The sequence below is a fragment of the Glandiceps talaboti genome, chromosome 2 (genome assembly GCF_964340395.1).
Source record: "Glandiceps talaboti chromosome 2, keGlaTala1.1, whole genome shotgun sequence".
NCBI lineage: Eukaryota > Metazoa > Hemichordata > Enteropneusta > Spengelidae > Glandiceps > Glandiceps talaboti.
Genome location: NC_135550.1, coordinates 30,816,548 through 30,839,061, shown reverse-complemented (window position 1 = coordinate 30,839,061; position 22,514 = coordinate 30,816,548). Strand labels below are relative to the sequence as shown.

At 35.4% G+C, this 22,514-nt stretch overlaps 1 protein-coding gene and 1 long non-coding RNA gene across 2 annotated transcripts; one reads left to right on the top strand and one right to left on the bottom strand.

Moving 5' to 3' along the window:
* Positions 1-330: 330 nt before the first annotated feature.
* LOC144446954 (uncharacterized) lies at positions 331-21,103 on the top strand. The gene is made up of 4 exons (XM_078136816.1): positions 331-442; positions 18,173-18,428; positions 20,309-20,440; positions 20,796-21,103. Exons 2-4 carry the CDS (start codon positions 18,192-18,194, stop codon positions 20,946-20,948), a joined length of 522 nt encoding a protein of 173 aa, XP_077992942.1. The 5' UTR covers positions 331-442; positions 18,173-18,191; the 3' UTR covers positions 20,949-21,103.
* On the bottom strand, positions 7,344-13,109 carry LOC144450929 (uncharacterized). Its single transcript, XR_013482271.1, has 3 exons — positions 13,083-13,109; positions 10,889-10,955; positions 7,344-7,402 (listed from the first exon to the last, which is right to left on the bottom strand). It is a non-coding gene; the product is annotated as an uncharacterized LOC144450929 (long non-coding RNA).
* Positions 21,104-22,514: the final 1,411 nt, after the last annotated feature.

Below are 22,514 nucleotides of genomic sequence, written 5' to 3'. Positions count from 1 at the left end.
CATCCGATCAGTACCCAATAGTAAATTCAAATAAACCATCTACATTACAGAAAGGATATCAACAGACAGCCCACGTAACAACCTGATAACCTGTGAATACATGATACAGTATATTAATTCTTCGAATCGATCTGATACTCCCAGTATCTTTTTCAATTCTAGAGGGCGCACTACTCGAGGCCCTGGCCCTTCACTTAGCACGCTTAATACATTTCCAATGATTTCTACGAAAGGGTCGTATCTTATTAGCGTCTTTCGGATTATTTTCTCGGAAGAGAGATAATGGATTGTGTTGTCAAGTGACTATCTAGACATTTTATTACCTGATTGTACATGTCCATGCTATGAACAAAATTGGATTCAACAGAATACCAGCCGGATATCAGACCACCGAGCAGTCACTGTAGATGCTGGTGTTAATACGACAACGAGGCTCGTACAGGTAGGTCGGTCGTTCTCATATAAACTTGCCATTATTTTTCAAATGCTATTTGTACAATGTTAGTATTATTTCCCCATTTGTTCTCAACGTCAATATGAGAGAAATTCCTGGTGTAGTCTTAGAAATGACTTTAAAGTTATCACAATTTCACAACGAAGGGAACTATCCTAGGCCAAAACATGTTGGTCATGGCTACCTGTAAACATTTACAAAAACAGTGTTGAAGTATCGTTGATAGATTTTATCTTGAAAATCTTTCTAGAATAGTAATGGTCGTCTTTCAAAATATGTTGCCGAAATGTCCCATACGATACGGTAGTGTATGTGAATACAACACAAACAGGTCATTGAACCCGAATGTAGTCTGTCTGTCTGTCTGTCATTTGTAAATTGTAAATTGGTCAGTCGTTCTGAATACCAACGATAAATCAAACGTCTGTGCTCACGTGAACAGACCCACATCATGCAATAGCACTGGGTTGCAGTTGCCTTTGTTCGAATGTAGGTGAAGTCACCTCGAAGAACTGCATGTTGTACATTTCAATATTTCAACACTCGTTTGCTACACACTGAAATACTTCTTAATCTTAATCACAAATATATTATTTGATTGTACAACAGGATTATCTACTGATATACCGTATGACATGTTATATGTTAATGATACATTCATGTTTGTTTGTTTATTTGGTTTTTTTAATTCCAGATGTAGTTTTTCTAATTTCTGTTATAAAATATCAATTAAACAAATTACAGTACCAAATTAATTTATTGTATTTTTAAAGTTTTATTTCGAATTATTTTATAATCACCATCGTTAATTGGCTCTAACGTATATTTTCTCACTTAAAAAAATATTTTTAGTTGTATTAAATCTCAATTTGTTTGTGGGTTTCTGTGATATACTAAAATGTGTACAGTGACATACTTAAAATCTCTGATACTAGGAAAAGTTCAGACACAATTGTTTTAATATAACTAATAATCTAAACTAGGAACACTAAAGTATAAACTAGGAGCACTTGAGTGTAAATAACACCTGTGCATAGCTCTCATAAGGTGTTAAGTTAAATATGACATCTGACCCAAAACTGCAGATAAAAAAGATATACACGGTGGTACCAGCCTGCTATATGCTTGAATTCGTAGAATTCAATGCTCTGTCATAAGTAGATTTCAACGAAATTGCATTTCTCGGTAAAACATTGATTATAGTTTATTTCTAGCACATCATGTATACAGTGACCTTCGTGTATATTGAGTGTTGATTGCTATGACCCTCACTAACACTAACCATATAAAGTACGATCAATTAAAACAGACAGACAGCAAAAACAGCTTCTGTTTACACTACACTACCTGTATGCTATCTGATACATGTCGATTCGATACCAAAGTTTAGATACACAAACACACAGCCATAGACATGATAGTTCTGATAGATAAAAAAAAATCGAATGAAAAAACTTCATCTAGTTATTAAAACCAAAATCTTGAATGTCTTTGCTATTGTAGATATATTCCCATCTTTACCGTGAGGGGTGCATACATTTCGATGTCTCAGCAGTTATTGAGAACAATATAAAGCGACGTCGATTTGACCTTTGGTCCACACAATATAAAAGAATGAGAATGTCATTCTAACTTCAGTCAATATACTATGCGCGGTGGTAATGCCCAGTTACTTAAGATGTTTAACGTTCTCCATTTGACCCTTTCAGCAGTTTGATGCCCTTGTTTTCTGATACAAGTTTGGCTTTAAAGATTTGTCACTTCGCATTGTAAAACATCATGGCGACATATGGAGATTTTTGTGAAAGTATTTGTTAGTGACGTTATTACAGGAACAATTAATGCCGCCATCTAACTTCACCACAAACCGTGAACAGATGTCATTTTTATGGAAGTAGTTAGCTGTATATCAACATATAATTGCAACACTGTATCTATTCCATCACTATAACTTTGCGACTGACCTACACTAGTGGAAATGTTGAGATCCGTCATAGGTTGCAACTCTATAATGAGTGACCACTGACATTTCAATCTTGATGTGGCCCATTCATTATCTCTTCGATCCTACGACTTGATGATGAGGATGGAAATGCTTCTTTGTTAAATCCCATCCTTTGTGATTATTTCCATCTCTTTTGCGAAAGAAGGCAATTTTAATAAAAACGTTAAAAAAATCTAATCACGATGCCCTAAATAAAATATTTTGTGTACTTGAAAGTGACCTAGATTTAGTATTTCTATTACTGAACATAGAGAAAGAACACAGATATAAATACAAATATTTATGGTATAATTACCATATATTGTTAACATTATCAAGTTCATCACTAAAAACAGAACTGATATCAATTCCCATAATATATGTCTTTGAAACTAACACATCGATACGGATCTAGAAAAAAAAGTGAATAGACCTAGAAAGCACAATTTTGTATTTCAAAGCTTGGGTGAATTTTAAATTAGACATTTTATTTGTGAAAGATATCATTGGAGATGATGGAATAGTTTAAACTGGGCGAATTTTTGGAAAGGCTGAAGGACAAATCAAATGATGTATATGAACTGTACAATCTATTGATCAGAACACCATACCAAAACAATGGTCTGTCAAACGAAGATGAAGTGTCCTTACTGAAGTACTTAATAATGTCGATGAACTACCACCACTCTATGTTTCTCTTATGGATGACACTGCTAAGAAACACATATGTATTCAAAATGCCTACACTAAGATGTATTATTGGTCTTTTATAAGTATAAATGTTTATACCACTATGGATCCCTTGAAAATGTCAGGTTTAGGGGCTTCTTATGATTGGTCAGTATTGTGGCGAGATAGAACCATCGGAGCCACTGATATCAAACTTTATGTTTCGATTCATAAATGATCTTTCCCATGGTGTCAATCTATATAGATGTATATGGATACAGAACAGTGAGTGCAGCATTTGTAATGACGTGGAGAACGACCTTTCTAACAGTCATCTTATTGATTGCAAAAGCCTAAGGGTAAAATCTTTCTGGAAACAGATCGAGACCTTTCTACTGTATGCGTTGAACTAAACAATATCGATCACGATGGCCAGACTTTTAAGTAAACAATTAAACCTTTACATCATAGTGGCCATGTTTGCAATTTCTAGGGCATGGCTTCTACATAAAGACACTGACAGGCTTCAGTCTGTGGACATTTTCCAGAGTTTATTGGCAGAAATTAGCATCAGAATTGATATAGGCTCTGTACGGAGATAGTTTTCTTTATATATGCGTTGTATTTATTATTATAAACTTAATGTGTTTTTACAAAAATTTTCTCTTCCAATTTGTACAAAGTCAAATTTTTCTTATTATGAAAGATCATACGTAAATATGTAAAACGCACAAACTGTAAATGTAAAATTATGAAAAAAAGAACTAGAAAGCGATAACATTACACGTAGTATAAAACGAAACATACATGTAGCTATATGTATTTGACTTTTACCATTGACATCTCTTCAGAGAGTGTAGCAATCCTTTACAATGTTTACAGGTCATGTCTATTTTCTGATATTTATTCGTTGATATCATCGAAACTGTAATTCAACCTATTTATGACTGACGATGCACTATTATGAACAAGAGGCGTCTAGTATTATGACTCCATTTAAGATATTCCTGTATATCATTTCATATTTTTCTTCTTCTTTTTTAAAGTTTGAAGTCCTTTGATAACTGATCAAAGAAAATGAGCTCCGTGTATACTGAACTCTGATAAAAATGATATGTGCATAAAGAACCCCAGTTCTTAATTAGCATAGAAATCTATGGTGTTTTTCTATAGGACTGAATAGTATACTGGCTAACTATTTATGTATTTATGTCATCAAAACACAGCCAACGTCTAATTGATAACGAGACTACGGTATCTACCTGTAATAACCCCTCTAGCTGTCCCAAAGTGTCTTAAGAAGAGGTTATACAATTTACAATGTGATGATTCATTGATAAGTGGAACATACTCATGTATCAGTATTAACAAAGTATCAGAACTGACGTACCTTAAGAATAGTAGATACGGTAATAATAAACTGCCAGGTTATACAACTTTCAACCATAACGCCTAATTTCGCCTACTCTTCATTGTGCCCAATTTCCCCAACTACATCTCTTCGTAGATTTGGTGTATAGAGTTAAGATATAGCCGACATGTACGAACAGAACCTGTTACGTCACTAGTAGGGTTATTGAAATTAGGTCCTTCCTTTGTCGTGTATTGCAAGGCCCTCTTTCGCTACACTCTGTATCCCTGTTATTGTCCACCATCAACAATGCAAATACCAACTAAAGAAAACCCCCAATGTATATGACAATGATAAAACATAGTTTAATTGTTATCGCAATACATAATGGACAATAGTTACGGTACACAATATGTAGTATAATTGTTAAAATGTTACTGTGACATAATTGCAATACGTACTAACAAAAGAGAATGTTCTGGGTCAAAACACCGATATCGGCATGCAAATTGTTCTGTCAATTAACATTTCATTATAAATGGAAACCTCGACTTCATCGGTAATCAAACTAGCCCAACACTGGAATTCCATTTCTTTATCGATAATTTTGTGGCATGGGGGTTCAAACATCGTCCGAGGCGGAAAATACTACATTGCACATACATTTGTTGAAATATTGCCCCGAAGATTAAATATATATTTAAGATTTGTAATTTACTGACCTGATGAAAACTAGTCAGAACTTCTAGAAACCCTCAGAGTTGAGTTTTCTTGAGACCATCCAGTTTTCATGTGTATGTATAATATATATACTAAGTATGTGTGTGTGTGTGTATTGTGTGTGTGTGTGTGTGCGTATGTGTGTGTGTGTGTGAGTGTGTGTGTGAGTGTGTGTGTGCTTGCTGTCTTTTAAATATAAAATTACTGACTAAAATAGATAATGTAACCACAATAATTGCAACATGCAAAAGAGAAAACATACAACGCGTCAACGTAGCGTTCACATTGAGAAGCTTCTAACATTTTTTAACACTGCAATTTTGATCATACCCAGGTGACAATAAATCTACTCGTGGAGTTTGTTCTTACGGATTTCAATAACGTCATCTGTGCAAGACATAGAATGTCTTTCTCTAAGATAGGTAGAGTTTTCTAGAAAATACCCGTCAAATACTACAGTTCCTGAGTCAATAAATAAAGGCAACGCAAACAGTGTAATTATAACAAACCGGAACGAAATGTCCTGATAAAACCTGGAGGGAATAACAGCTGCCTTGGCGCCATTTGAAATATCACCCTTCCGTCAATGTGGGTGAAATTCTTCTCAAAGAACAGTTCCACTGAAGACAGAACCTGGAGCATTCTCTGAATGGATATGTTCTTCTCTTCCATAGGTTTCACTCGTTCTCAGAGGGCATTTCATTTCATGTACCCTTAGCATGAGTGATAATCTGTTTTTCTCGCTTTTAAGTTTTCTCTTTTCATTCCTTAATTTGAAAGCGTCTTCTTCTAGTTTGTCCACTTCCTGCAATGCAAATAGTTACAAATAACAGTCAAATTTGGTCAGTTTTCATTTACTTCAAAACTAGAATTGTTTTACTGTAAGTTTGGGAACTTTGAAAGAATTAGAGTTTCAACTTGATCAATCAATAACGTTTTGATAATAATTTGAGTTTTGTTGTAAACAGTTTTTCATGTAAGTAAGTTGTTTGACTGTATGTATGTATGTATGTATGTATGTATGTATGTATGTATGTATGTATGTATGTATGTATGTATGTATGTATGTATGTATGTATGTATGTATGTATGTATGTATGCATACTTGTAAATCCAACCAACCTTTGTCAGCTGGTCTAGCCGTTGTCTTTTTTTGCCTCGACTCCTCTGAGCCGCTATTCTATTTTTCTCCCTTTTTTGTAATAACATGTCATGTGCATCATCATCCTCTTCACCACCACCTTCGTCGTCAGTGATAGCCTATAAAAGAAATTACCAGGTTTTGCCAAAGGTTTTGTGTAAATGTTACAAGACAACTGAAACATATCCAAAAACAACTATAGTTATGTTCATTGTCAAATCATAGAAAATAGAAACTACAATGGTCTGAGCTTGACGTGGATAAAATTGACACATCATCATCATCATCATCATCATCATCATCATCATCATCATCATCATCATCATCATCATCATCTTTGTCCCTAGTACGGCAATCTGTCACCTCCAGATCTCATTTTTCTTCCAATGGATTTAGGCCACAATATTTATTTTTCTGTTCCGGTGGTCCATAGACCGTTCATTTCTTTCCTTAAATTGTCTTTGAGCTCTGATGCCAAAATTCATATCCATAGGCCGGGCTGTAAATTCTAGTACATTCATTCTTTAATTGGCAATCATTATGGAAATATGTTGTTTGTCGGTTAATAAGCCAATACAACAAAAACATTTGCCGAGATTTTTTTAGATACACTCCATGGGTAAGAGAAAGAGTCAAAAAATGACAGAAAAGGGAAAGAACGAATGTATGATAAGAGGCCAAAAGTAATCACCATACTTTAGCTGCATGATGATAGCTGACACTTATACTGCTCATAAAAATATTCTGAAATAGCGTCGAGTGATCATTTACAATCACAAAAATGATGACTTACGTACCTGTTTAGTGTTTTGTATTCCTGTGGACAAACTATCAAGACCTAATGTCGGCAATCCCTGAACTTTTCTTTTGTTGTGAATAACATGTTTTAGTCCTTCTCTAACAATTGTAGATGACATGTTGTTTGCCGTGAACGAGGATGACACGTTGTTTGCCGTGAACGAGGATGACGCCTCAACTCCACCGATCGTTACGGCTGTTGTTTCGCGCTTTTCAAACTGACTTGTAGACGACAGTCCCAATAAAGAATAAATTCCATCTTCCATCTTTTTCCCTGAATACATTCTGTGTGTAGACGACAGAGAAAGATATAATGCAGAAAAACAGGAAAATCTAAAAATAAACGAAGATAACTGAGATAGGCCTAATGAAATTGTACTGATGAGGACACCCAAAAAGTTAGGGGACTGTCACACTGTTTGGAAAACACGCAGTGATCATGATTGCTTATCGTGTCAGAGGCAAGAACAGTAGAGAGCTCATGTTATCACAAAACTGTTCAGTTGTTTCATCTCCAACAAAAAAAACTTGATACTGCACAGTAAACTGTTAGTGAATATACAAACTGTTGTATCGTAACAGAATTTAATATTTCACTAAGCAAAATACCAACGAAGATTATTGTTTTGTGATGTGATTCAATGAAATCTCTCTAATGCCAATAGTTGGGAATTTTCACATTACTCAACAATTTTGATATTTATACAAAATACTTTTGAGATGAATGTGAAATATTCAGGTCAATGAACGCATATCAAAGTAATGTTAATAATGTCAAAACTTGTACACTTTTTGTCATATAACCTTAGCATTTGGGTGTTTGAGACACACACAATTCTTGTTTGAGACACACACAATCCTTGTTTGAGACACACTGAATCCTGGTCATAAGACCTTAGCATTTGACGTTTTATGCTACAATTTACTCTAAAACAGAACACATCAAAAGATGCGTTAGTCGGAGGTGACTTCTTCAAAGCATCCTGCTTTACACATTGTTACAATTTCGTGTGGTGTCTAAGACACACTAACTTCTGGTCTGTCGAACAGAGTAAATTGTTGACATTAAGTCCCAAATGCTAAGCATTAATGACCATCAAAAGATGCCGCTTTCAACGTTGAAGAGAGCGCTCGAGCAGTCAGTAGACGTCTACTACGCGATGTCCAGTGTTTTCGGTGACCATCCCGCTTTCCACTGATGATGTTTCTCGTGTCTCCTTTTTAACCCCTCTCTCGCTGTGTCTTTTCGTAGAGTACGTACGTCCAGAGTCTACATCAAATTTTAAAAAGTGGTGTATGATACGCTCAAACTTCAATGATTCTTCATCCAAATAATATGGTACTCTGCCGTGATAGTAGTCCTGCTTGCATACGGCCGGAGTAAGTCGTCCCTTGAGCGAAACGCGTACAACGTCTGCGAGCATGCCTACCGTAAAAGTGACTCTTCAGAATCGCAATATCACAATTTACGACCTGTTTTCTTAGTCGCGGTCCAATGGATGTTTCGCATCTCGTCGGCCATCTAGGTCCGTGGAATCATAAAAAGGGGGTACCTTTTTCAGATCACCCTCCGAGAATATGGGTACGATGCCCCATTTCTTCTCTCTCTCTCTCTCTCTCTCTCTCTCTCTCTCTCTCTCTCTCTCTCTCTCTCTCTCTCTCTCTCTCTCTCTCTCTCTCTCTCTCTCTCAATGTGTTGCATGTATGTAGGGGGGTATTGCATCGCTACCGATTTTATAAGAATATCGCCAATCCCTATAATAACGTCATTGGTTCCGTATTAGGACCGTCATAGACAAGAATAAAACCATTTAGGAAAGGAATAACAGTTTACAAGCGACTGTGCGTTGAAGGTATAGCTCTGGATTTATACGCTACGGGGTTTCGACACGACGTGTCGAAACCGAACCCCGTAGTGTAGAAATCCAGAGCGAGTTGAAGGTAAAACCTCCCGGATTTCGGAAAAAAAGGGGGTTTTTGAAGTGATTTTCTCCCAGATTCAGTATACAAAAAAAAGGGGGGGGGGGTCTTTTTCATTGAAATATTAACTGGAAAAGGGGTACATATGAAATTTCGCTAACAAGCCGCGGTACCCACCCATCCATGATCGAGCGACTGCCACCGCTGGGGCGTCGGAGAGTCAGAATTGTTGGTCACCGAAACACCCGTCGTGTAGACTACCCGAACTGTCAATCCGTGTTGACGGCCCTTTGGTGTGTGCTGTTTTAGAGTAAATTGTTGCAGAAAATCCCCAAATGCTAAGCTCTTTTGACCAGGATTCAGTGTGTTTCGAACACCTCAATTCTGGTCATAAGACCTTAGCATTTGGTTGTTTTCTGCAACAATTTACTCTAAAACAGAAGACATCAAGGGTTCCGTCAATGAGAGTTGATGCAGACACAAGTTGGTGTGGTTTCGACTGGAGTGTTTGTTTTGTCGCCTGGAACTGACGCATCTTTTGATGTGTCCAGTTTTAGAGTAAATTGTTGCACAAAACGGCAAATGCTAAGGTCTTATGACCAGAATTGTGTGTGTTTCGAACAAGGATTGTGTGTGTTTCAAACAAGAATTGTGTGTGTCTCAAACACCCAAATGCTAAGGTTTTCTGACAAAAAGTGTAAATATTCGGGGGGAAAACAACCTCAGCATATTTTACCTATCTCGTCATTTGTCATTGGACTGACTAGAAGACTCGGTTTTATTCATAACGAAATCCATACGAAAATATACTTCCTGGGTTTGGAATAAAACGCTGAAATTCCTTCCATTTTGAAGATGAAATTGATTGTGATTGCGATCGGCCGCCATACATACCAAACATTTCTTTGTTAAAGTTGTTTAGTACGTGGAAGTCTATGGCAAATATCAATAACACTCGGAAACTGTTTTCAATGTGTTTACCTGACAAAATTCCGATAAAAGGATAAATCAATATCGGTTAATAACTACTCATCAGTTTAAACATCGCAATTTTGTTAAGACGTAATTCCAATATTCTGAAAGTGATTTGTTAACGAAAAATTGTCACGTGACTTTCTGCCAAGTAAGTAAATTGTGTTACATCCACACTAAATAGTTCATACAAATAAATGTGTATATAGAAATTTAACTTTTCTTTCACTTTAAATCAGTTGTCATACGTATCGTGTACTTTGGAGCAACTCAAATGCCTGCGAATGACTTTAAGGCGAAATACATAAAGTAGTAACCCTGTGCAACCTTTCCGTAATGAATCGTAATTCAACAAAAAAAAAACGTGCTATTTACTGTTGGCGTTTACTTTATTTCTTTTTCTGTCATTTAATTGACCCTTTTTGCATTATGCAAAGATAAAATTGACACACTTGTATTTGTAGAAGCCTTGTTGACGCCTATAGGTGCATACCAAATGTATGACTGGCATGGTACGATATAGCACCACCGACAATGGTTGGCATATTGACAGGTACATTCTTGGTACTAGTCTAATTTCTGATAATTTCTCGTCTAACATCTCTCTTTTAATGTATTTAAAATTCAGTTTTTTTAGCGGTAATATGAAATTGAATACCCGTCTTCAATGGAAAGGGAGGGGGCTCTTTATATGGTTCATTTTCTAAACAAACACAAACTAAGTTCGCCATGTAGCCCAGTTCGATTCGCAGCTGTAATGAATGCATTTAATAAGACAATACAAGAAAACACAGTCGCACACTAAACAAAACCCTTCAAAATATAATTATTTTAGTCGGTAATACACAAATCAAAAAGACAAACTTTTATTTTACTTACACCGTAGGTTCCACTTCTCTCTGCACCAGACACGTTGAGGCAAATAATGACTTGACTTGTAATACACCTGTATGTATACAAAGGGAAACAAGTCAATGTACGGGGAAAGGGGGTCGTCGTTGTTCTTCAGAATTCGGGTCTATTAAAGTAATTCTGAGTATCAAAATCAAGATCCCTTGTATACCATATACCTGGAGTATGTACAATTATTTGTATCTAGCAATTTTTCATTAAACTAACAAATCAAAGTCGATGTTATTATCTTTGTTCGACCTATCAAAATGGTTGTTTTAAGATATAGGACAGATAGGTAAAACGAAAGAAGGGATGGGCTAAAACAGAAAGTAATTGTATAATTATCTGAAAAATAGGTTGCATGGAAAAGGACAGGCAAGTATATAGCCAGAATTGCACAGGTTATTGTATAATGGTTGAATCTGTCTTCCATTCCTTTATAAAGAAGGAGCGTGGAGAATAAGTTAAGTGGTTAGAACGTTGACGATCGCTGCGTAGAGAGATAGACCGACAGGCAGATATACAGAGCGATAAAATAAACACTGCCAACAGACAATATAATGTTTTTTAAAGCGCTTCAGGCTAACTACTTCACACGACGTTTTGTGATGATTTGGAAAGAGACTGTGTTGCAGAATAAATGTATGGAACCAACAAAAACTATATTAATTTAGAAGAGATTGATATGATGATAGACGAAACGTCGAGTTTACCGTTTTACCTTGTCTGTTGACTATTAGGGACAATTTCCCGTGCAAAACGCTCCATTATGGCTCAATTCATTAGAATGGGCATACTCCCACTCAAAATAGAAACAGACAGTGACCTTTGCTAAAATTCAATATAAAATGATCAGAAGTACACTTTTTGTTTTATCGCAATCAAGACATGGACCTCAGGAAATTGTTACTAGACAAAATAACAACTTTGACGCCAAACTTTAGTCATATGAATATATATGATGAATAACAGCATTTACTGACAACATTTCCAATTGACATCACAAACTTTCTACGTGAGGCTTTCAATCACAGAAAATACACCATCTACAATTGAGACATATGACAACTATTTATTTATTTATTAAGAAAGAAAAGAGCAGTCATTTAAAATAAGAAACCACTCTTTCAAATAGCAGTCAAATTTTATGTTTGAACACAAAATGTACCATCATAGCACAGATGCTATATCAAATCTAGGCAATGAATTTTAAGAGGTACTTGTAATAATAATAACTGTCTTTTAAAACACTCGATGAGTAATTCATAATGAATTACTTCCTAAGGGGTTACTCATAACAAATAACATCAAAGTGATTCTTTGTTAATAATCGTAATAGGTTATGTTTGATAAATTGGCATGGGCCATGAATTTACAAGTAAATTAACTGTGACGACCGATGTCTGAGCCTTTTGAGATCATACCAAGTTGAGCTTCAAAATCTGAACTTGGAACAAAGTATAGGATAACACAAGCAAGCTTTTTTATCCTATGTAATATTCGTATGGTGTCAGTGATATAGAAATGAAAGCAATATACAGTCGACAAATAATACATTATTAACTTCATACAGATACATACAGATAACACATTATGACGTACATTATGACGTATTTTGCGTCACTAAAATCTTGTATTGCGATGGTTCCATTGGTAAGTTTATCAAATTTCATCATGTCTATTTGAGATAATTATGACCAGGGTTTTTGATAAAGAGACAATATTCATAATTGACTAGATAAGAAGAATTGTCAACAGTTTTTACTTCTTTCGATTTCGTTTTATTGGTTTATTCAAATGAGTAAGTAATTCTACGAATCTCATTGTACAGCTTTAGCAGTACCGTGTATCACAAAGACGCAGACCCTTACCCTGCAGTGTTTAGCTTTCGCTCTTCTACTAAACGATATTACACTTTATAATGGGTTGCAATGACACTTTTAGTACAATTTCCATTTTATTTTCGAGACATGTGCTAAAACAGGATGTACTACAGTCGCTAAAAAGAATTTCGTTTCCCTTTTGGCCATACACAGCCCTTGATAAAAAGTCGACGTCATTGAAGGGATTGTAATAAGAATGAAACGGCGCAGCCTTTGCCTGTCCTAAAATGTGTACCCACAATCAAGAGGGTAATAACCACAGTATGTATTTTATAAGTTTAAATGCAAATACTCACCAATCTTAGAAGGTAATACATCATTCACATATCCTATTTTAGCAAATGATTTGATATTATGAATACCTGGAACAACGTGACTTCTGACCCCCATGATGGGCGCATATGGTTCACTTTGAACCAATCAGAGCCTGCTTTGCTTATTTCGACCAATCACGTGCAAAGAAAAGCAGTATACAGTATTGAGGGAAATACCCCTTGTTCGCATTCAAGTACCTAGCTATGGTTGAAAGTAAATGTATTCTAGTCAAACAGAAAGTAAATTAGGAAACGATGAAAAATGACACCATTTTTTAAAACGACAACGCGGTGGTATTTGTTTCATGTATATTTTGATACCATAACAACGCAATAAGAATGGCTGGACGGACTGTGATGATCTGGACCAGGTAACTCCATGGAATTACGTTGTCACTATTGATTGTGTAAGTCTTATTAATGAACGAATACCGAGATATATTAAACGACATTGAATATTTATCTTGAACTTGAATCATGGACATTAGATAAGACATATTGCCTACGTTGAAAGACTGGTAGATGCTACGTGGAAAAAGTTTTAATTTTGAGGCACTGTCAAATCAATAATTTACCACTTTTCTTTGGAGGTCAATCAAATGGAAAACAAATATGTAGACTACTAAGAGTTAGACCTGCCAGGGGCAATGGCGTGTTATATTTACCACAAATAAATAAGACAAATTCTGCATTCAGGACTTTCACTTTTAGGTCTGTTAATTGTGAGCGACAACACACTAGTTGCATAAATATCCTATTAGATACTGTTTAGTAAGAGAGCAAGCAATTCATTCTGTAATATTTTCAAAACACTATTAGATCGGACACTACCGATGTCTACTTACCAATTATTCAAACTATAAATCGCTTTCAAGCGCGAATACATGTATTTATTTGCATGCAGCATATTTAGGCGTATTTGCAAGATTTCAAAGGGGGACATTGAATACAATATTGGGTCTGAATCAATCATGAGCCTCAACGTTAGAAGTGGTTGGAAATATTTGTCAAACTTTCATCACTTACCAGAAGAAACCGAAGAACAGGTCTCTACCGATTGCTTCAATGACGCCTGCAAACTGCAACAGTGGTTATATTGTCAAGTACAATGTTAAGCAATGAGGCCTTGACCTTGAGTTTTCCCCAGCGTCATATGCATTATGGTTCTTGTTAATGTAACAATTTGTGGCGCATGAGGGAGCTATTCCAATACTCGGCACTGATTGATCCGTTTAGACAGGATCCTTTATGTCAATACAAGATCATGTTGGGTATAACTTGGTGAACGTTTAATCCCCAGAGTAATGTTGATATTTTTCACAGCAGTTGCTGGACTTTAGCCTCGATCGCTAAGAATACCTGAAACGGCGGATTTTTTAGTGATCAAGCTGTTCACTTGCAACACGAGTCCTAAACACAGTGTCCATAGGTCTAAATAGAAATCTCTTTTAAAAAGAAAGTTGTCATTTTGCATGCTATAAAATCATTAATTATGCAAATGAGTAATTAAAACAAAAAGCTACATTATCAAACTTATGGAGCATGAACTTTGTTACCATCAAGATATATACCAAATTATATTAAATTTGAAGGGGACATATATAGCCTAATTACTGAGAATCATTAATTATGTAAATGACTCATTAAAACTAAGTATTACATCAGCAAGCCTTGTGAGACATGTGCACCCTGGTATCATTAATGTAAACATTACAAAATTATATGGAATTTGAAACTTACACTCTTCATGTTTAATTACTGAACATAATTAATTATGTAAACGACTCATTATAACTAAAAGCTATATCAACAAGTTTTTCAGGACATGTACCCTTTCTTATGGTTGAAGTATGTGCCAATTTTTATATATTGAGTTTGAAGCGCGCATTCGTAAGTGATAGCGTAATTACTGATATTCATTAGTTATGCAAATTAGTCATTAAACCACAAACTATATCATCAAACTTTATATGACACATGCATCCTGTTATCACCAATGTATGTGTCAAATTATATTGAACTTGGAGAGTGCATTCTTAATTAGATATAGGCTAATTACCGAAAACTATTAATTACATAAATAACTCATTAATATTCATGGGTGTTTAGCAAAGCCTAATCAGTTGTTGCCATTACCCTACAGAATACATGCACCAAATTTCGTTTGAATTGAGCCAGCCGTTTTTTTAGAAAACGATCAGACAGACAGACAGACAGACAGACAGACAGACAGACAGACAGACAGACAGACAGACATACAGACAGACATACAAATAGGGAGACAGACACACACACACATACATACATACATACATACATACATACATACATACATACATACATACATACATACATACATACATACATACATACATACACACAACACACACACGCACACGCACACGCACACACACACACACACACACACACACACACACACACACAGTCTTTTTATCCCCAATATATAACCTTCCTCACACAAGGTAAAGATGGTACACCTACATAAACTTTAAGTAAGACTGTCCATTGTTACCCAATGGACAACTACAGCCCAATAAGTGGGGCATGACAAGTGGCAGTATCTCTCTAAAGTTGAGATTTAGCAACCGTAATCGAATTATATATAATATCGAATGTATACCGCGGTAGGCTGTTCAATTTCAATCGACAATTGTAGACGACAAATCTAACTTGATAGAAAATGATTGACATACTTCATTCTGTTAATCGATAAATGGACAGACATACAGATAACCCCGCTTAATAATTTGCCGGGTTATTTTGATGACAATGGTATATTTTATCTTCTAACTAGATTTATATTAAACCATGTTTGTGTGTTTATTCTTGTTATGGTTCTTTCTTGACGTATTTTGTACACGTGATTGATTTATTGTAAATTTGGCAGTTTACAATTTTCAACTGTTAGGACGTCCTAACAATGGATGTTTTTCACAATGAAACTGTCCAACATTACATGACATGGCGAGATGCTATTTGCTGTCACCGTCTCTCCGCCTGAGCGCATGAACGGTGAAAACTAATTTTTCATATACTTGTTCTCTTCAAAGAACGAAGTTTTTTTATAGCAGTAAGTGTTGCAGTATATGTTTAAATTTTGCAATTTAAAAATTCACCATGTCTTAATAATGATAATTTTACTGTAGAAAAAAATTGTGTACGAGACCAAGGCTTTAGACTGCAAGTCAGTGATGATGTAGGATACATACATTGGTACAGACACCATATTGTTCAGTCCAGGACCCCTTACTCGGACCTCACTCTCAAGTCGGAATTGAGCGGTGGACCAACGGAACATTACAAATATTTTACATATTGTGCCCGTATATATCACAAAACATTATGATATACGTATTTGCTCACAAGGGAAGTACGAGTCAAACTTCTACCCAACCAGAACAATCTCAAGGGACCATGACCCCAATAAATGTACATACAGCTCAGTCTGTACATAGGAAACTTGTTGAGTTAGTTTTAGGAAATTTGTTGCGTTAGTTTTCACAAGAATACATATAAAGATTTAGTTACTACCAAGAAGAGTATATACTTTAGCAATAATCCACCCCTTTTGACAAGTTGACAACATATATTAAAGCATATTTCTGACGTTCAGATTTATTACCTAGGAGTAAGAAAGTGATAAAGTGAAACAGATTAGTTTGATATATGTTGATTGGTCAACGAGCTGTGACGAGCTGTATGGAAATCGCCTTAACAGTATTCAAATAGGTTATTTATTCGCACAACTTGGAAGAGTCAGAATACATTGACATCTGAATGGTGTTTCGGTCATGTAAATTATCAATATAAAATAATCACAGGTAGTATGGACTTTTTGTGAAAATACGTAGTATTTAATAAGATTTGGATAATGTTCAATAATTAACGACCGAAAAAGAAGGCAAACTGTAAAGGCTCCATAAAAATTAATTAAATATGTCGTTTGCTACATTTGCCTATATTTAGAATTATCGACATTTCGCCGAAATGTATCAATGGAGGATTTCTACGAATTTGCGTTCAACAACCTTGGCCGCGTTAAAAAAGTTTGATAACCCTAACGTTTCCTGAGACATGTGACTATGGTGTGACCCGTGACCCGTGATATCGATCACTTTAATTCTAGATAATGTTCACACTAGTAGTCAGTTTTTAAAAAGTGAAATAAGGAAGTAGTGTACGGTGACATGATTGGAAGGGCGCCCTCTATTATCCGACTGCACCGAACTATTTGTGAACGATAAATCTATGGCTCTCGTCTCTCTGTGAGCTAACAGTCAGCATTATTTTGGGGCCGTTATGATTTCCTGAAATTATTTAGTCACTGAAAAAATCTTTTTGATTTAATAAATAAGTAAAAACCCGACAACAAAAAAGCAACAAAAATTAAAAGTCTCAGATAGTCTTTTGACTTTACCCCTGACAGACACCCTCGTTTATCTTATTGGAATTATAGGGAAGAAATCTCGTAAATTGACACCTAGAAGAAGCGAGGCAGTATTCAATAAACTACCAATTGCAAGGTTGCACAAAATTAGCCTTTTATGCTTGTGATGCTGCAGGATATTGGTATTTCCAAAACAACGACGACGACGACGACGACGACGACGACGATGACGATGACGATGACGATGATGATGATGATGATGATGATGATGATGATGATGATGATGATGATGATGATGATGATGATGATGACGATGACGATGACGACGACGCGGTGTTCATTTCCAATATTTGACCACGTCAACATTGATTGATACAGTCATGAAATTATCTCACCGTTTCTTTTCAACTTAAGTTAAGTTTACTGTTTGAATAATACGATTTAAAACTACTTTTTTAGTTCTTTGTGTTCTCAGAGTTATGGCTAAAAAGAAAGTTGAAGACCAGCACTTGTCATGACGACATTCCTTGCACAGTCGTCAACATGCTGCGCAACGTCCCATGGCGGAAATGACGATGTGCCGTTTCCTGCAAACTAACCACCAATCAGAGGATAGACAATCAAACTCATGGCGTTTACGTATTCATTTTATCCTAATCTACAGGATGGTTAGCTGAACTACAATGGAAGATGAGTCCGTCCAGATTTCATCTGAACTTGGTTATGACTACGATGATCTAACCCATAGTCTGAGAGTAGAAACACGAGATCGTTCGTCTGTCTGTGATTTACCAACCGTCAAGTCATGTGGTTTTGGTGATATCATAAGTGAGACAAAGCTTAGAAATAAGCGACGGTGTGAAGTACAGCCGGAAGCATTCAAAGAAGGAATTATGTATACAGATTCTGAAGATAAACACGTGCGTATACTTAATTACCTTGCATGTAAAATTGTATACACAAAACAGTTTCAATTCAATGGTTGATGTTGTTAATCTGTCCATAGACCCTCCACCAAGTGGAGGGTCGATGATCTGTTGTATCCTTTGCCTTCACAAACATTACGTCACTATCCACACCATACCATCATTTCACTCCTGAAACGAATTCTTTCTCGTCTCAGGGTTTTTTCTTGATGTTTATTTCACTTTCCGGCAGAGCAGTTTGAAATGTGGAATTTTTTTTTGAAAACAAAAGAATTTGCGCTGAAAGTAATACGGTGAAACTGAAAGCGAAAGTTGAAGAACAATGTATAACCTGTCAAAGATTATAAGCTTAAAGGTCGGATCACATTTACGCCTTACCTATCAATGGGACAGCCTGGTCTAAATGATTTGTTTTTACGAATATTAATCTCAATTTATATAACAACAGTCTTGTACCTTTCCCCACTGTATCACTTGCAATATACTCATCAACATTAGCTGTCAACTATTTCAATGCATTGCCATTAACATACTGCCATGAATGGTCGATCAATTGACATTGCAAAGTCTTATATTGCCTGTCTGGGTTTATTTATGCCTAGCCACGCGTTCGTATGCTGTGTTGCATTCGAGTCACACCCTATCGGCAGTGTTATGCCATATCATATTGTGTCGTGTCTTATCCTGTTATGTACATGTCATGTAACGTCAGCACAGTAGCGCCAATCCTCAGAGTAATAGAAAACAACACGGTTACAATTCAGGTATCACAAAATAAAACGATTGCCAATCATAGGTGACACTTCTATTAAATGTTGACAGGCCAATGCTAACAGCATCAAGCACAAGGCTACCGATCTCTGGGATCACAAAACAAGATTTTGTAGGCCGCCATGTCATGTCATGTTATGTCATGTCATGTCATGTCATGTCATGTCATGTCATATGTCATATCATGTCATATATCATATCATATGACATCACATCAAATGTACATTGCATCACATCACATCACACCACACCACATCACATCACATCACATCACATCACATCACATCACATCACAAAACATCATCTCACCTCATCTCATCTCATCTCATCTCATCTCATCTGACATCATCTCTCACATCACACCATATTACATATTACATGCGTTGGATCAGTCATCACATCACATCACATTCCATCACATCACAAAACATCATCTCATCTCATCTCATCTCATCTCATCTCATCTCATCTCAATTCATTTCATTTCATCTCATCTCATCTCATCTCATTTGACATCATCTCTCACATCACACCATATTACATATTACATGCGTTGGATCACAGTCATCATATCTCATCCCATCGCACACGTATCCACCATATCATATGAAATCACATCACATTTTAACACGCCATATTACAAAACAAGCAGTACCTTAATCACCTCGTATCTCATAGTAACACATCATATTACAAAATAAGCAGTACCTTAATCACCTCGTATCTCATAGTAACACATCATATTACAAAATAAGCAGTACCTTAGTCACCTCGTATCTCATAGTAACACGTCATATTACAAAATAAGCAGTACCTTAGTCACCTCGTATCTCATAGTAACACGTCATATTACAAAATAAGCAGTTCCTTAATCACCTCGTATCTCATAGTAACACATCATATTACAAAATAAGCAGTACCTTAGTCACCTCGTACCTCATAGTAACACGTCATATTACAAAATAAGCCGTACCTTAGTCACCTCGTATCTCATAGTAACATCATACTTATAAAAGTCACAGTTATTTCTTAATGCACTGTGATGCTTTGTGTCATACGTAACTATTAAAACGTTTGTTTCTATCGGTTGTCAAAACTTGTAGTGCAGAGTTGATGACGAGAAAAGGAAACAGGTCATTGTCCAAGGCAGGAACAAATTGAGAAGAGAAAGAAACCGGTTAGCTGCAGCAAGAAGCAGGAGCAAAACAAGAGAACGAATGCAACAACTTTCTAAGGTTTGTCTTTGTAAATAATCATTTCGTAAATAACCACTCCTACGACAAAGTTTACTTCATCACATATTGCTAGGTGATGTCATACGTGATCTAAGATTTCACACACGTCTCATAATATCTTGGATAAGTTCATTTTTCGCGTGCGTGTGTGTGTGTGTGTGTGTGTATGTGTGTGTGTGTGTGTGTGTGTGTGAGTATGTGTGTATGTATGTGTGTGTGTGTGTGTGTGTGTGTGTGTGTGTGTGTGTGTGTGTACAGCCCTGTCATTAAAGATAATAGGCGTTTGCTTGATTACATGTTTCTACAGGTATGTATGTTCTTGTTAACCTAATACTTTTTCATTTCTATCAATTAGGAAGCAGTGAAGTTGGAAGGGGATTTTTTCAAACTCAGAAAAGAAATACAGAAACTTGACAAGGAGAAACAACAGCTCACGTTGGCACTGCAGATCCATGAAATGAAATGTGCCTTAATCAAAGATAAAAGTCCAGGCGGTTCGTCGCGATGAATCTGTTGAAACTACGGTAAACATATGTACAACTTTGGTGTTACATTCATACCGAAAAATATAATGTACAGAGTTTAGAACGGAAGGAATCTATGGGGTGAAATCACCGTCAAAATAAATGTATTTAATGTATTTTAAGATTTCCACAATTATTTCTGTATTTACTCACTTTTTTTATTTTAATTATTTATGTAATTATTTTTAAAATTTATATTTCATTATTAAATATTTCCGCAATTATTTCTGTATTTATTCACTTCTTATTATAATTATTTCTGTAATTATTTTTAGAATTTAGAATTTCGTTATTAAATATTTCCGCAATTTCATTTTTTATTCACTTATTTATTATAATTATTTCTTTATATATTCACTTATATTTATTTTAATTATTTCTGTATTTGTTCTTAATTTGCTTTCTATTTTTATTTTTCTATTATTAATTCAAGTTAAATTATTTGACTTTTGTCAAGAAACTTGCTTATTTAATCACTTGGCTTTATTTCTTAACATTAAATTATTTATAAAATTCATAATTTCGTTATTTAAGTCTATATTTTGCATCTGATTTCTCTTTTCATCACCATTATTATTATTTTGATTATTTATCGTTTTAAATTATTTCATTTGCTAAGCCAATTTAAACATTCTCAGCAATATATTATGATAATGATGTTCTCTTATCATTAATTTTTTTTTTTTCAATTCATTATTTTGTTATTTTAGTCTTTATTTTGATTCTTGTTCGTGCTTTAATTTATTCTATTTACATGCAAACCATGTTTAGTTTATAACTTAAACTTGAACAATTACAATTGATGAATATTTTTTTGGGCGAAGATCTCACCGTAGTTTAAAGTAATTTATTCTCTATGCCTGCACACCATGTTTAGTTGATAACTTAAACTTGAACAATTACAATTACAATTGATAAATATTTTATTTTGGCGGAGATCTCACCATAGTTTAAAGTAATTTATTCACTTTGCTTGAAAACCATGGTTCGGGGCCATCGATTCGTCCTATGACTTCAACGTGCAACGTATTTGGCCCGGAACATGGTTATCAAGCACAGTGAATAAATTTCTTCAACTACGGTGAGATCTCCGCCAAAATACAATATTTAATTTATTCTCTATGCCTGCAAACCATGTTCAGGGTCTTACGATACGTCATATGACGCATTTGCATCACTTCTCTCCAATCGTGATTGATCACTAACTGACTATCATGCATCGCGCATCGTGGCGACTGAGCTTATAAATATATGTGAATATATGCCTGGAATCGTTAGATCGCTGGATGATGTTTCAGAGTTTAATCAGTTGAATACTGCAGTCCATAAAGTTGTTTTGGTTGAAGAAGAATTGGTTTGGCATGCCCTTAGTTTTGATATTCCAAATGAAGTCTTCAATTACATTCGGCACGCTTTAACAACTTTACAGGATCTGCAGGAATGTGTTGAAGCTGGCAGTACTGATGTGCGCCATTTATCCCCAAAAATCGATGTAACAAAATTAAACTATGACTTTCGAGAGAAAATAAATTCGTAACCGTGAATAAATG